The sequence below is a fragment of the Haplochromis burtoni genome, unplaced genomic scaffold (assembly GCF_018398535.1).
Source record: "Haplochromis burtoni strain Fernald_Lab_line unplaced genomic scaffold, NCSU_Asbu1 Contig_190, whole genome shotgun sequence".
NCBI classification, from domain to species: Eukaryota; Metazoa; Chordata; class Actinopteri; order Cichliformes; family Cichlidae; genus Haplochromis; species Haplochromis burtoni.
The window spans coordinates 877,897-891,038 of NW_024582551.1; the positions used below are offsets into that span (position 1 = coordinate 877,897).

Here is a 13,142-nt window from a genome sequence, read left to right on the forward strand (position 1 = left end):
CTGCTTCTTAATTCAGATCAAACTGAGGTTATTGGGCTTTATAACCACAGATGGGTTTAGTGAATGGGTGTTGTGGTAAGACCTGAGGAGCGACGGTCAGACTCTGCTGCAGCGTGGCAGTCAGTCGCTCCACCAGTTGGTCCTGGATGCCGCTGCTGTCCTGAAAGCGAAGAAGACTAGGTTTGATGCTCCTGTGTATCATCTGACAGAGATCTTAATGGACTTCTATCAAACTGACTCTGACCCGAGGTCCAAGCTTTCAGTAGGACAGATTGTTGTAAGGCTTTCTTTGCAGCACAACGACTGCACCTCATACAGAACGCAGAGTCCTCACGGGTATGCAGAAATCTGAAGTCACTGCATCAGCTTGCAGGTCAGCACAGAATGACCTTTAAGTCCATCCTCTGGTTCCCGATACTGTCATACAGCTGTGACCTGCTCAGCTCAGATATTTGAACTGCTCCGAGTGTGTGTGTCTGTGTTTTTTTGTGTAGTTTTGTTTTGTGTGAAGTGTGTAGAGTTGATGTGTGTGATGAAACGCTGTATGAATAAAGTTTGCATCGACAGTTTGAACAGAGACACGACAATGCTGCTCTGTGGCGACTCTTTCATGCTCTGATCGCTCTCACTGATCAAACAACCTCCAACAGGTGAGTACACACTCGTGCTGACCTCACATTACCACCGTACCTACCTGGCAGTGAGAGAGCGCACTCAGAGCCTGTTTGTAGAGCTGAACCGCTTTGTGTTGCTTCCTCTGCACCAGGTAACACTCAGCCAGCACCTCGCACACCTGAGCCTGTGCCAGGTAGTCCCCTACACACACACACACACACACACACAGGTGAGCACAGGGGTCTCACCTGTCCGATGTACATAGACAGTACTGATGTTACCTGTGTCTCTGAATCCCTGTAGGGCGAGGATTAAGCTCTCTGCTGCTTCCTCTTCCTCACCGATCCGACTGAAGGCAAACGCAAGGTTACTGAAACAGCGAGCCTGGTCGCCACGGCAACCCTGAGAGCCTGTACACAAACACAGAGCATTGTTATAGCTAAACTGATTTTCCTGTCAGACTCCTGATTAAAGATGTGGCAAGTGTTTGTGAGGGTCAAAGGTGAACTGCTTAAACAGGTGAGCCGCAGGTGTGCGCCTCACCGTACAGTCCAGCGGCCAGCCTGTGGTAGTCCACGGCGGACCTGAACTGGCCCATGGAGTTCAGCGCCGCTCCCAGGTTGTGCAAGACCTTGGGCAGCAGGGGGGGCCACTTAGCCGCGGGGCTCAGAGCCTTCTGGAAACACTGCACTGCCTCCTGGAAAGACCTGAGCCGGCAGTAAGACACGCCCACCGACAGGTACAGCTCACCTGAGTGACAGAGAAGCAGTTACAGTAACTAGTGCGTGCTCTCCTCCTGCCTGGGTGTTTGGTACGCAGGGCCCACGACTGAGAACAGGAAGGCTGCACAGATGGTTAATATCACTGCCTTGGAGGCCATCGCCAGATCCTCCTGTCTCAGGTAAACCAGGGCCATGTGATGCCTCACAGCCCGCCCACAAACCCGTTTGACCCGCGGCTCTCTAGTGGGTACCACAGGTCCATCAGGTCCCACACCTCCAGACTCACCTCTTCCCCTGGACCAGGGGTCAGCAACCTTTAACACCCAATGAGCCATCTGGACGCACCTGAGCGGCACCCGCAATCACGCCTCGCCGCCTTAACGTCTGTGCTGTTGTGTTGGTGTATGTCGGGCTGTGAGCTGCAAAGCTACAGCCGGCTGTGTGCGTACAGCAACCGTGTGTGAAAAGTGGTCAATAAAGAGATGCTGAAAAGCCTGTTCATGGAAACATCGTCGGGTCTGCCGTGATATGTTTACAACGGGACTTCTGCTCCTGAACCTCTGCGCACAGCGTCTGCAGATCGGGGCTGTACGAAGTCACTTTCATCTTTACGCAGGACTGTAAGCTGTCGTCTGTGAGGCGTGAGCGCTGTTTGTTTTAACATAGGTGGAGAACAGCTGCTGACATGATGTGGATCCGAAGATCCATAATTGGCCTGGCTGGGGTTGAAAGTCTCGGTAAATGCACGCCGTTTCGGCAGGTACACCGGCTTCCACGAGTGTGACGCTTATTTTGAGCGATGAAAAAATAATAGAATACAATTTTTATATTTCAATATCACAATGAATCTTCCAATTTAGAACTACAAGTTAAAAAAGAACATAAATAAAATACACTTCAGCTAAATACTTCTAATTTATTTTCCCAAACCACGCGGAGCCGCACTATACAGACTAAAGAGCCGCAGGTTGCCGACCTCTGCCCTGGACCATTCGGACGGTTAACAAACACCCTCCCCCCACACCCCACCTTGGCCAGCCACCAACCTGAACCCTCGTCACTCAGGTCAGTCACACACAGACTCTACTTAGACCAAGTCTCTGCACCACCTCCAAGCATTTTGCAGGTTTTTTCTCTAACGGCTTTCTCTTGTGTCTCCTGTGTGTTATTTATTCCTGCATAGTTGCCGTGGAGCACCACAGCTCGATTGCACAGTGACACTAAAGGCCTATTCTATTCTATTCCATTCTGAATCAAGCAACCTTCTTTCAGGTGATTACCCAGAGTCCTCGGGTCCGTAATGCTCCCCATCAAACTCAGACACTCTGACAGCACACTGATGATGTCCTCCTGGTTGCACTGATCTGATTGGGTCATGTGACTTCCTGCTTCTGACAGGGCGGTGGCTGCATAGTCCAACATGTTGGCCACTCTGTAACTCTCTGCAGCTCGCAAGTAACCCTGAGCCGCCAGCGCCCAGTCCTGTGACACACAGACAGACACACCTGAGTCACCTGGCTCACCTATTCTGTGTCAAATTCAGGTTTTGGTCCTGACCTGTGTCCTGCTGTAACAGCGGCTCATCTCCACGCAGGCGTCCCCCTCGCTGCAGCCGTCTCCTTGTGACCTATACAGCTGGGCAGCTTGCAGGAAGTAGGTGGCGGCCTCCCGGCTCTGCCCCAGTGCATCATGGGCCAGGGCAAGGTTGAACTGGAGGTCAGGGAGGCGGTCGGCCTTGGGACCAGGCTGAGCATGCCGCAGGAAGTCCAGACCTTTCCGAGGTCGTCCTACCTCCACATAGGCAGCCCCGAGGTTAAAGGAACAGGCCCGCAGGACCCGCGAGTCCTGGAGCTGAGAGCATGATATGAAATGTAGTGCCAGGAGTGCCACTAACACTGCTGACACCGCATCTGTTCTTGTAACCGCCTCACCTGCTCTGCAGCCTTCAGGGCATCTCTGAAGTACCTCAGCGCCTCCTGTGGGCGTCCCTCGTGCAGCGCTTTGTTCCCAGAAGATGTCAATTCCTCAATGTCTGCTGTCTGCTTCCGCCCCACACTCCCACTCCTCCTCTTCACCTTCACAGCTTCTTTACCTGAAGGGGCTGCACGGGACGTCATGCTGGACCTGAAGGAGGAAGAGTCACCTGGATAAAGACATGCAGATGTGCTAACCTGCTGCCTTCATCAATGAATCAGCTGACTACCGGAGAACCTGCAGGTTCAGGTGTGTGGACCAATCAGTCAGATCCATCCTCAGGATCAGGCGCAGGTCAGTGAGACAAGTCAGTAACAGTGATTATCTACGTTATTATTGATCCGTGAGGAAAGGTCTGATCAATCAGTAAGAGCTTACTGAGGTTATTAAAGGGCTGAATCAGCTACAGCAGAGTACATCACTGAATTGCTGCCAATAACAAACACTCACAGCTTGCAGGGGATGATGAAACTCCTCCTCCTCACTGCTCACCTGTCCCCTGAAACCGAACATTTGAAGCAGCTAGCCCCTCTGCTAAACCGCTCTGACCTGCAGGTTGACTCGTTGCTATGGTAACGCGGAAGTGGTCGGTAAAACCGGCAGCAACAGAAGAAGACTTCGCAAGTAAACTCTTTGCATTATGACGTCACGCCAGGTGAGTTATAAGATGTAAATATTTGCGGGAAGACCGTTTTCGATTCAGCTATTACGACAGTGAACTCCATAGACCACAATCCACCGCAATGAGGTTCTAGCCAATAGGAGGCAAGGCTGACGGCTCGACCAATTAGAGAGTGGCGGGAGCTTTGAAACTCCAGGCAGGAAACAGTCGGAGGACGGTTGGAGCTCCGCTGCGGTTTCTGTGTTTTTAACTGAGACTTTGGGACACATTCCGGCACCGAGAGGACCCGGACCGGGACACCGAGACACCCGCAACGACCCGACACAGACCCGGGACACCGAGAGGGGGGACAACATGGCGGATTTAGCCGCGAACGGCCACTGTGAGTGTCGGTCAGAGAGTCCGGAATGACCGCAGCGTCAATCAGATTCATATGCAATTAACTCGGTGTCACACTCCGTGATTTTCTGCGTCTGTGGGGTTAATTCAAAGGAGCTGACCTCAGTGCTGCTGCTTGCAGCTGTACCGATCAGCTACAGCATTAAAACCACCACAGGTGAGTCACCTGTCACAGGTCAGGTGATCGATGGACACTTGTCCAGGTGGACTCCTTATGATCCGGGTCTCAATCTAAGATCTAAGGGCGTTTTCCCGCATGCGGTGTTCTGGTTCACCTGCACAGGTGGACACTTCTGGTGTGAAACAACCTGTGGAGGAGGCATTCTCGGTCTGGTTAGTTTACGGCGTGATGATGTCATAGGTTTGGGGGAAAAAAATGACCCGTAGCCCCACGTGCTGCAGTTTTTCTGTGTGAAAAAACAAACCAAAGTTTGCAAGACTTTAATGAAATGACGTGTTTACAGTCACTTCAAGACAATAAGAGCAACGCGCTGAACCAGTGAAGCAATGTGCAATAAAGTTTCACGGGTTAAATGTCAATCGTATATCTTTCACCTCTGTAATGTTCTGGATATTTATAACAGAGCGTTTGTGAATATTAGAGCAATTTCTTATGTTTGTAACTTTATAATATGAGAGGACGGTCCCTTGTGGCTCTTCTGTGATTGGGATCAGAGTCAAGCAGCCTTTGTAGGACTCCGAGTTTACGTCAAATATTATTACTGCTTTCTGAGCTCACTGGTTTACCTCCCACCTGACCATGTCAGACTTACCTGAAGAAGATTCCAGGTCAAAGGTCCTCAGCAGCCTGCTGTCATCAGTTTCAATAAAACTTCTTAAAGTGATGAAGATGGTTCCCGGGAACATCAGCCTGCATCTGGATGAAGACGATGAAGACGCGTTTGTAACGTGTGAGGAAGCTTCAGCTGCTTCAGACAGATTCAAAGATTGTGGATCAAACGTGCGTCATGTCCTCCATCATCATCAGCCCGAGCTCACCCCAAAGAGCTCCAGACCTTGAAACACGGTAGACCTTCATCACCTACGGGACTGTAAACTGATGATGGCAGGAAGCTGAATGTGCCATACCTGTGAGAAGACTATTTTTGAGCTGGAATTTTTTTCAGGTGTGAGGGAAGCATCAGGAGTGCAGCTGGTTTTAATGATGTGACTCAGTGTTTTTGTCTGTAACTTGGTGCTGATCACATTCATTAATAAAGATGATTGATCATCCAGGTAAGGAAAAGTTGCTTCTGTTCATCTGAAGCGTTTTCAGAGGGTGAAACGTTTCACCATCATCATCATCAGGTGATATCTTTAATATCGGTCTCGGAACTGACCTCATGGCCTGTCGTTGGTCAGCTGATGAGGGTGAAACGCTTCTCCCACTTCAGACGAACACAGTCGACCTTTTGGGAACGTAATCAACAGTTTGATCTGATGTAGTGTTAGAAACGGGTTCAGCGTCATCTAAACAAACTGAGAGCACAATATTGATCTGCGGTTAAAGGAGTGACACGGGTGTGATGTCATGTTTCCTGGCGTGTTGCAGATGAGCGTCTGACCGCCGAGCAGATGGACGAACAGAGGATCCAGAATGTGGCCTATCAGTACCTGTGCAGGCTGGAGGAGGCCAAGAGGTCAGTGACCTGGACCGGGAGCACCTTAAGTGTTTGCTCACTTTTGTTAACAGAACCAGTTTCTTCTTCAGGTGGATGGAGGCATGTCTGGGGGAGGAGCTTCCTGCTCCCACAGAGCTGGAGGAGGCGCTGAGGAACGGCATTATTCTCGCCAAACTGGGTCATCGCTTCGCTCCGAGCACTGTTCCTCAGAAGAAGATCTACGACCCGGAGCAGCTGCGATACCAGGTCACGACACACACCAGCTAGAACCAGTCTGATCCGGTCTACCGCTCTTTGGGGGACGGGGTTATTGATCAACTCGATGATCAGCTCTGTATTGATCCCTGCAGGCTGTCGGTCTTCAGTTCCGCCACACTGACAACATCAACCACTGGAGAAACGCCATGACGGCACTTGGGCTGCCGGCGGTCAGTGAACACATCGACGGATCATAGTATCGATTAGCTGATTGGTTTGAAGCTGGGCTGATCACCTGTTGTTGTTTCCAGATCTTCCATCCTGAAACGACCGACGTGTACGACAAGAAGAACATGCCGAGAGCGGTGTACTGCATCCACGCGCTCAGGTACGCCTCGTTGCTCGTCTGATCACCTGTCCTCTGTGCCGCCTCTCACTTGTGCTCACCTGTGCTCACGTCTCTCTGCAGCCTGTACCTGTACAGACTCGGTTTGGCCCCACAGATTCACGACCTGTATGGAAAGGTCAAGTTCACAGGTAAACGCCACATAGGTAACTAATAATTTGGGATTAGTTTGGCTTTAGTGTACTTTCACAGAAGTTGGTGCTGGGAAGGTTTGGAAGGGGCTTTGACACCCGGGGGGTGGGTGCTACAGTACTGGGTGTTGGACCAATCACGGTCAATTTTGCTGACCTGTAACTTTGTTCAGAGGAAGAGATCAACAACATGAAGCTGGAGCTCGACAAATACGGGATCCAGATGCCCGCCTTCAACAAGATCGGAGGAATCCTGGCCAATGAGCTGTCAGTGGACGAGGCTGCAGGTAGGACCAGACTCTGATTGGCTGATAGCGGATGGAGCTACAGGATAGGAACAGACTGATTGGCTGCTGGGGGTACTGACCCTGCATTCTGCCAACAGTCCACGCGGCGGTGGTAGCCATTAATGAGGCCGTGGACCAAGGGGATGTGGGTGTGACGGCGGTGGCTCTGAGGAACCCCGCTGCTCTCCTCACTGACCTGCAGGAGGCGTTGATGAGCGTCTACCAGGAGATTCTGCAACGAGCGAGGAGGAGGAAGGCTGAACGGGCCGCCGGCGGGGTAAGACATTGATTGGTTAAAGAGATTTGTGTCCGTCCAGTCAGGTGAGCAGACTGTTGACGTGTGTGTTCGTGCGTGTGTGTCAGCAGGCTGTGGCAGAGGACAAAGACATGTACGAGGAGTATCTGACTCAGAGGGAGATCCAGGACCACATCAGTGCCGTCAATGGTGAGAAATAAGCCCCTCCCCCTGTTCTGTTGGCATTAATGCTGGTATTGATGACCTAACGATTATGTCACTGTGGGCGTCAGTGCGGGCAGCGGTGGAGCAGGTCGACGAGGCTCTGGATGTCGCCAACGAGCTTGCTTTGCTGTCGGCACTCCAGCTGCCGTGTTTGGCCCTCAGGGGCCTCCGTACTGACAATGGGCCCTGGTACCTGGATCAGCTGACCGCAGACCGCCAGCAGAAGGCCCAGGTAAACTAACAAGTGCGGCCCCTGACCTCTTTCTGACCTCAGTGACCTCTGACCTCTCTGTGACCTCTGACCCCAGAATCAGGGCTCTGTGGATCCTCTGGAGCATGAAGAGCTGCAGGAAGGCGTCACCGCTGCCAACCAGGAAGCTCAGAGCACGCGAAACAGTACGCCATTTTCTTCCCACACCCGAACCAGGCTCACCTTTTGACCTCTGACCTCGCCTCAGTATGTGTGTGTGTTTGTGTGTTTTAGTGGTGGCGGCCCTCCAGAGCGTTAATGCGGCATTGCGTGGAAATGACCCCAGACGCACCGTCAGCTGCCTGATGACCTCTGACCTCCAGCTGCCTGAAGTGTTTCCGTTTGCGGCGACATTTTATCACCGAGAGCTGCAGCTGCTGCAGAGGCAGACGGCACAGGTGCAACACCGGGTTTACCTGGAGATGAGTGACAGCATCACTCAGGGGTGGATCTAGAAGGGTGGCATCGGGTGGCAAGTGCCACCCTAGTTTTGCATGTGACAGTGCTGTTTATTAAAATAAGACAGCATTAACAGTTTGAGCGTAGTTACAGTCAGCAGTGAATATAAATGCTAAAACTGAATATATTGCATAGTGTTCCCCCCCTCCACCAGTAACAAATGGTTCAGCCCATAGCAGGACCGGCTTTTTCCTTGTTTTCAGTAGCAAGCGATGCTTATGATTGTGCCAGAGCACATTTTAAACAACACCATGGGAATTTCAGATTTCACACAGGTGGGTGGATGTTACACTCTGGAAATGGAAGGAAGGTGAGAGTTATTAACCCTCTGGGATCCACGCACACGCTGCACCTCCAAATCAAACGACTGATTTAAGATGACACCGCAATAAGCTGCAGCCACGCTGAGTCTTTCAGCCCGTGTTGAAGTTTGGACTTCAAAGTTTTTAATTTTAATTACAGGCCAGTAAATCCAGAGTTATGAAAAAAAAATATATGAGCCATATATATTTCTAAATACTGTCGTCACGTTTTTTTGTGTTTAAAAACAAAAAATGTTTTCTAAGGACAACACGAAAATGGTAAAGAAAGGGGGAGGGGGGGGAGCCTCTTTCCTATTGGTGGAAAAATGTACCATGTCGACCAATTAATGTCACAAAGGCACATTGCAATGTAAACACTGTCACCAACTAGAGCAGGGCGATATGACCAAAAATATTTATCACGATATACATTTGAAAATTTGCGATAACGATATAACTGACGATATAATTGACACGAGACAAACTACTTTGCAACTCCACAACTTTATTAGTGCAAAAAAACCATCAATGTATCTTCATTTAAACAAGCAGCTGTTTTATGTGCATTAAAGCTATATAAAAATTTAACAGTGCAAATGCAAATTCCTTGCTGACAGTTTAACCAAAAGGCGTTTCCAGTGGAAACTGGCCGACATATCCTCAGCATAACCATGTATAACATCCACAACACTTAAAAAGAGGTCATACACACACAATACCCTGCCGTTGTCTTTACGCTGTCTAGACTCTACTGACTCCTTTAAAAAGCAGCTGAAGACATTTTTATATAAACGGGCTTTTAATTAATTTTAACTTGTATGTCTGATCTTATTGTAAAGCACTTTGTGATTTTTAATCTGTGAAATGTGCTATATAAATAAATTTTACTTACTTTTACTTAATACGGTAACATTATGCTGAAGCACAGTACGTATCACTCCGCGAGGCTCCGCCTACGATAGCCGTAATGCTCCGACAATCCATCAAGCGGTGCGGCTTCGTAGTTCAGCAAAGTCGTACTGAAACATCTGACAGATTTTCGAGCGCCGTGCACATAAAATCGTTTCCAGGTCAGTAAACACAACCAGAGTTCATACATAAGGCACCCGGGATTATAAGGGGCTCTGTCGACTTTCAGAAAAATCAAAGGATTGATTTTAAGTGCGCCGTATTTTCCAAACAACACGGTAATAACGACGGCCCGCTAGCATGCGCTACCAAAAATAATGCTTTGTTGTGTATCTGACGGACGAAAGCCAAACCAGTTCCACACCAGTGAAGCTGCAGCGTTTTTACAAACCAGTTCAGGTTCATGGTTTTATTCAACGATCCGCTTTCGCTCTTCTCGTTCTGCGTCGCTGCCATGTGCGTATGTAAGGCACAGCGCATGCGTGTTTTACTCATATTCTATCACCATATTTCATTTTCTTATCGTTGCCCAACATTACACCGGTATCACCGTGAACGGAATGATATGGCCCAGCACTGTCACCAAGTAGAAAACCAGCGGAGTGATACACCTCCTGTTGTCAGGCCTGCAGGTTTATCCCTGTGCTGTTCTCCTGTCTTGTGGTGGACAAACAATTTCTTTTCACTGTCGCACATCATTTGTGGGGCATCTTATTGCGACACCTGATTTTAGTTTTAGTAATATTTTTAGATGGTTGTACAAAATAAAAATTAAAAAAAAAAAACGGCAGGTGTATTGGCTGCATTTTTAGATAAATAGTTGTATATGTTTACAAAATGTGTGCATAAGTTTTCAAAATGTACAATTTATATTTACATTTCAAGTTATAAGAATAATTTACTCAACATGTCTGTTTTTTTGTTTACAGTAAAAAAGATACTACTAGGATTTGAAGTTTGTGTGATTTCAGATCAGTTGTGTTAACACAGTATGTCAATGAAAAAAAACAACTAAATTCAGACACGTGAGGTGAAGCTGAAAAGAATGATACCAAACAAAGAGGGGAAAAAATAAAATGGCACAATTTGAAGGTGAAATACAAACGTAAAATCAAAAGAAGTCAAAAATGACCGGTTATATTTTGGGCCTCAGAGGGTTAATTCCTCTAGCTCCGCCCCTGGCGTCACTGTCATTCAGCTGGCACTTCCTGTTGTCTCCTCCAGGGAGAACTGCAGGAGGAGGAGCTCTTTGTTGCCGTGGAGATGCTGTCAGCCGTTGTTCTCATCAATCAGGGTCTGGAGGCGGGACACCTACAGCAGTTCAGCTCCTCATTGGTCAGTTCGTCTGCAGGGCTCTCTGATGTAGAGCCCGCCCTGCTCGACAGGTACCGCCTCTTACCCATTTACCTGCTGATGATGTCACTGTTGATAATGACGTCCCTGTTGATGATGTCACTGTCGTACAGGTACTTTGAGACTCTGGCTGGTGTGAAACAACAGGTGGGCCGAGACCTGCTTACCTGGAACCAGCTGCAGGAAGGAATCGCCGCTGTGAACGGCTCGGCGCAGGACGAACAACAGCGTACGACAACGCGATGACATCGTTACAAACACACAATGATGTCATTATAAACAACAAACATTAACTTTTTTGAATTCTGTTGAGCTGACACTGCGACCTCTGACCCCTGTGACCCTCAGAGCTCCTGGCTGTCGGCCTAATAAACAAGGCCGTGATGAGCGGAGACCCTCAGCGGCTTATCTCCGCCCTGTTGCTGCCCTCCTGCGGCGTGGACGAGGTTTCACCTGCCAATGCCTGCAAGTACCTGACCCTGCTGAGCCAAGCCAGGCAGATCAAAGCTCAGGTAACTGCTCAGGTGTAACTGCTCAGGTGTAACTGCACAGGTGTAACTGCACAGGTAACCGAGCCATCACCTCAACAGCCGCTCAGAACTGTGACTTTAGTCTTCATCATGACCCTCTGGAGGTAGAATCCAGGTGAGGTTTAAACTTTCAGTCACAGGTCCCCCTCCTGTCCAACCAGGTGAGCAGAGACCCGGGAGCCGAGCTGTGGTTGGCTGATATCCAGGAGGCCGTGAGGATGGCCAATCAGCAGAGTCAGAGGGCTCTAAAGTGTGAGTCACAGATTCATTTACCTGCACAAGTAACCACACCTGTTCAGTTTTTAAGCATGTGGGTTAGAAACGATCAGAGGCTGGACCGCCATCGTTTGTGTTTGATGATATTCGTGATCATTGCGACGCACCTGCGGCGCTTTGTGTCAGACGGAGGAAGGTTGTGAGAGCGAAACGTCTTCATCTTACCTGTTAGCTGTCAGCAGTGACATCACTGAAGGTGTGCTGGGAGACAGGTGTGAACATCGCTCCGAGTTGCACAAGAAGAAACGACTAAAGGACAGAACTTCCCGTCAGCGTGTTCATTATTGATCCGTGTGTTGATTATTGGTTGTGTGTCCGTCAGTGTGTCTGTCCGTTGCCGCGGTGAATCAGGCCGTAAAGGAGAACAGGGCGAAGCAGACGCTGCGGGTGCTGTCTCTGCCGGAGGCGGAGCTTCATGGAGTTCTACCTGACTGTGCTGCAGAATATCAGAGAGAGCTGAGCGCCCTGATGGCACGCCGCACACGCACAGGTGACGCACCTACACACACACACACACACACACACACACACACACACACACACACACACACACACACACAGAGAATCACGTGTGTGTGTGTTCAGGAGATAACCGCAGTCAGTGGGTTCGAGTCCGCCTGCAGGACGGCTCCGTTCATTTCTTCCACCTGAGCAGACTGGAGGGCAGCTGGGAGCGGCCCCCCGGCTTCGTGCACAACAGCGTCTTCTTGGATCGCCACGACATACAGGTGAGACACACCTGAGGCTTACCTGCTCACTTCCTTGTCAAACCAGAACAGTGTTTCTGTGCTTGGAAAGTTTGATTGGCTACAAGCTCGCTGTGCCACTTTCCCCCCCTGCAGGAAGTGGTCAGCAGCGTTTCGGCCCAGTACAGTCGCGGCGTGCTGTGGCAGAACAGCGAGGCCCTCGTCGTTCGCCTGCAGGCGCTCTGTCGAGGCTTCCTGATCAGATGGCGGATGACGGCACGACGTCACTTCCTGATGAATCAGACGGCCGCCGTCGTTGTCATCCAGGTGAGCGTGAGCCCCCTTGGAGAGCTGAGGCTCGTCTGGGAGCTACAGGTGTGTCACAGGTGTGCTCTGCTCTGTTCAGTCTCACTGGAGGAGGTTCGTCGAGCAGAGGGTCTACAGACGGCGCCTGCAGTTCCTCTACATGAACTGGAGAGCTGTCGTCAAGGTAACAGCTGCTGTTCCTAATCATGTGACTGAGATTAGATTAGCAGGTGCAGCTCACCTGATGAGCGTTATTCACGTCGTCCGCTTGTGTGAACAGATCCAGGCGTTTGCGAGGATGTGGTTGGCGAGGAGACGATATTGCGCTCGGCTGAGTTTCTTCAGACGTAACGTGAGTTGTTTTTTGTTAACGTTGTCTGATTTATTGAGAAAGCAGTCGAACATAACAGTAGTTTGACTTTTTACAGTCTTTGCTTTTTTAAACTTGTAATTGAAAAGAGAAAAAAACAAAAAGGAAGAGAAAAAAGAACGAAAGAAAGGGGAAACCTCGGGTAGGTAAGTCAGCATCTTAATATTGAAATGGGAATTCAACGACGACTTGCTCTTGGCCAACACCCTTAACGACTTCTACTGCCGTTTTGACGAGCCATCAGGCAGCCTTCACACCTCCAACG

The 13,142-nt window shown here is 49.7% G+C and overlaps 2 protein-coding genes across 6 annotated transcripts in view; one reads left to right on the top strand and one right to left on the bottom strand.

Annotated features, from left to right (window-relative positions):
- Positions 1 to 12: 12 nt before the first annotated feature.
- On the bottom strand, positions 13 to 3,874 carry LOC102305829 (tetratricopeptide repeat protein 24). 2 transcript variants are annotated; one of them, XM_005935873.3, is made up of 8 exons: positions 3,762 to 3,874; positions 3,269 to 3,461; positions 2,895 to 3,188; positions 2,618 to 2,819; positions 1,159 to 1,365; positions 897 to 1,025; positions 695 to 816; positions 13 to 160 (listed from the first exon to the last, which is right to left on the bottom strand). In XM_005935873.3, the coding sequence occupies exons 2-8, from the start codon at positions 3,452 to 3,454 to the stop codon at positions 29 to 31; spliced, it is 1,272 nt and encodes a 423-aa protein (XP_005935935.3). In that variant the 5' UTR covers positions 3,455 to 3,461; positions 3,762 to 3,874; the 3' UTR covers positions 13 to 28. The 2 variants fall into 2 exon arrangements, with proteins under 2 accessions (XP_005935935.3, XP_005935936.3); XM_005935874.3 differs by having other exon boundaries at positions 3,269 to 3,480; positions 3,762 to 3,852.
- Positions 3,858 to 13,142, top strand: part of iqgap3 (IQ motif containing GTPase activating protein 3) — a 21,007-nt gene continuing 11,722 nt past the window's right edge. The window contains exons 1-21 of one of the 4 annotated variants that reach the window (XM_042225958.1): positions 3,858 to 3,966; positions 5,885 to 5,972; positions 6,044 to 6,200; positions 6,305 to 6,382; positions 6,464 to 6,540; positions 6,622 to 6,689; positions 6,863 to 6,976; positions 7,075 to 7,253; positions 7,340 to 7,421; positions 7,505 to 7,668; positions 7,745 to 7,832; positions 7,921 to 8,084; positions 10,581 to 10,741; positions 10,823 to 10,938; positions 11,058 to 11,221; positions 11,401 to 11,491; positions 11,838 to 12,005; positions 12,101 to 12,243; positions 12,358 to 12,528; positions 12,608 to 12,691; positions 12,788 to 12,859. In XM_042225958.1, the coding sequence (XP_042081892.1) occupies positions 5,908 to 5,972; positions 6,044 to 6,200; positions 6,305 to 6,382; positions 6,464 to 6,540; positions 6,622 to 6,689; positions 6,863 to 6,976; positions 7,075 to 7,253; positions 7,340 to 7,421; positions 7,505 to 7,668; positions 7,745 to 7,832; positions 7,921 to 8,084; positions 10,581 to 10,741; positions 10,823 to 10,938; positions 11,058 to 11,221; positions 11,401 to 11,491; positions 11,838 to 12,005; positions 12,101 to 12,243; positions 12,358 to 12,528; positions 12,608 to 12,691; positions 12,788 to 12,859 (2,406 nt within the window). In that variant the 5' untranslated portion in view covers positions 3,858 to 3,966; positions 5,885 to 5,907. Of the gene's footprint in view, positions 3,967 to 4,085; positions 4,316 to 4,335; positions 4,490 to 5,884; positions 5,973 to 6,043; positions 6,201 to 6,304; positions 6,383 to 6,463; positions 6,541 to 6,621; positions 6,690 to 6,862; positions 6,977 to 7,074; positions 7,254 to 7,339; positions 7,422 to 7,504; positions 7,669 to 7,744; positions 7,833 to 7,920; positions 8,085 to 10,580; positions 10,742 to 10,822; positions 10,939 to 11,057; positions 11,222 to 11,400; positions 11,492 to 11,837; positions 12,006 to 12,100; positions 12,244 to 12,357; positions 12,529 to 12,607; positions 12,692 to 12,787; positions 12,860 to 13,142 lie in introns of those variants that run through there. The other 3 variants (XM_042225956.1, XM_042225957.1, XM_042225959.1) reach the window with 3 other exon arrangements.

What these genes read in the sequence shown, in the direction of transcription:
- LOC102305829 (XM_005935873.3), bottom strand. Translation starts at nt 3,454, where the DNA reads ATGACGTCCCGTGCAGCCCCTTCAGGTAAAGAAGCTGTGAAGGTGAAG. An exon ending in TACGGACCCGAGGACTCTGG is followed by an intron (nt 1,366 to 2,617) that starts GTAATCACCTGA and finishes TCTGTCACTCAG; the next exon opens with GTGAGCTGTACCTGTCGGTG. An exon ending in ACAGGGATTCAGAGACACAG is followed by an intron (nt 817 to 896) that starts GTAACATCAGTA and finishes GTGTGTGTGTAG; the next exon opens with GGGACTACCTGGCACAGGCT.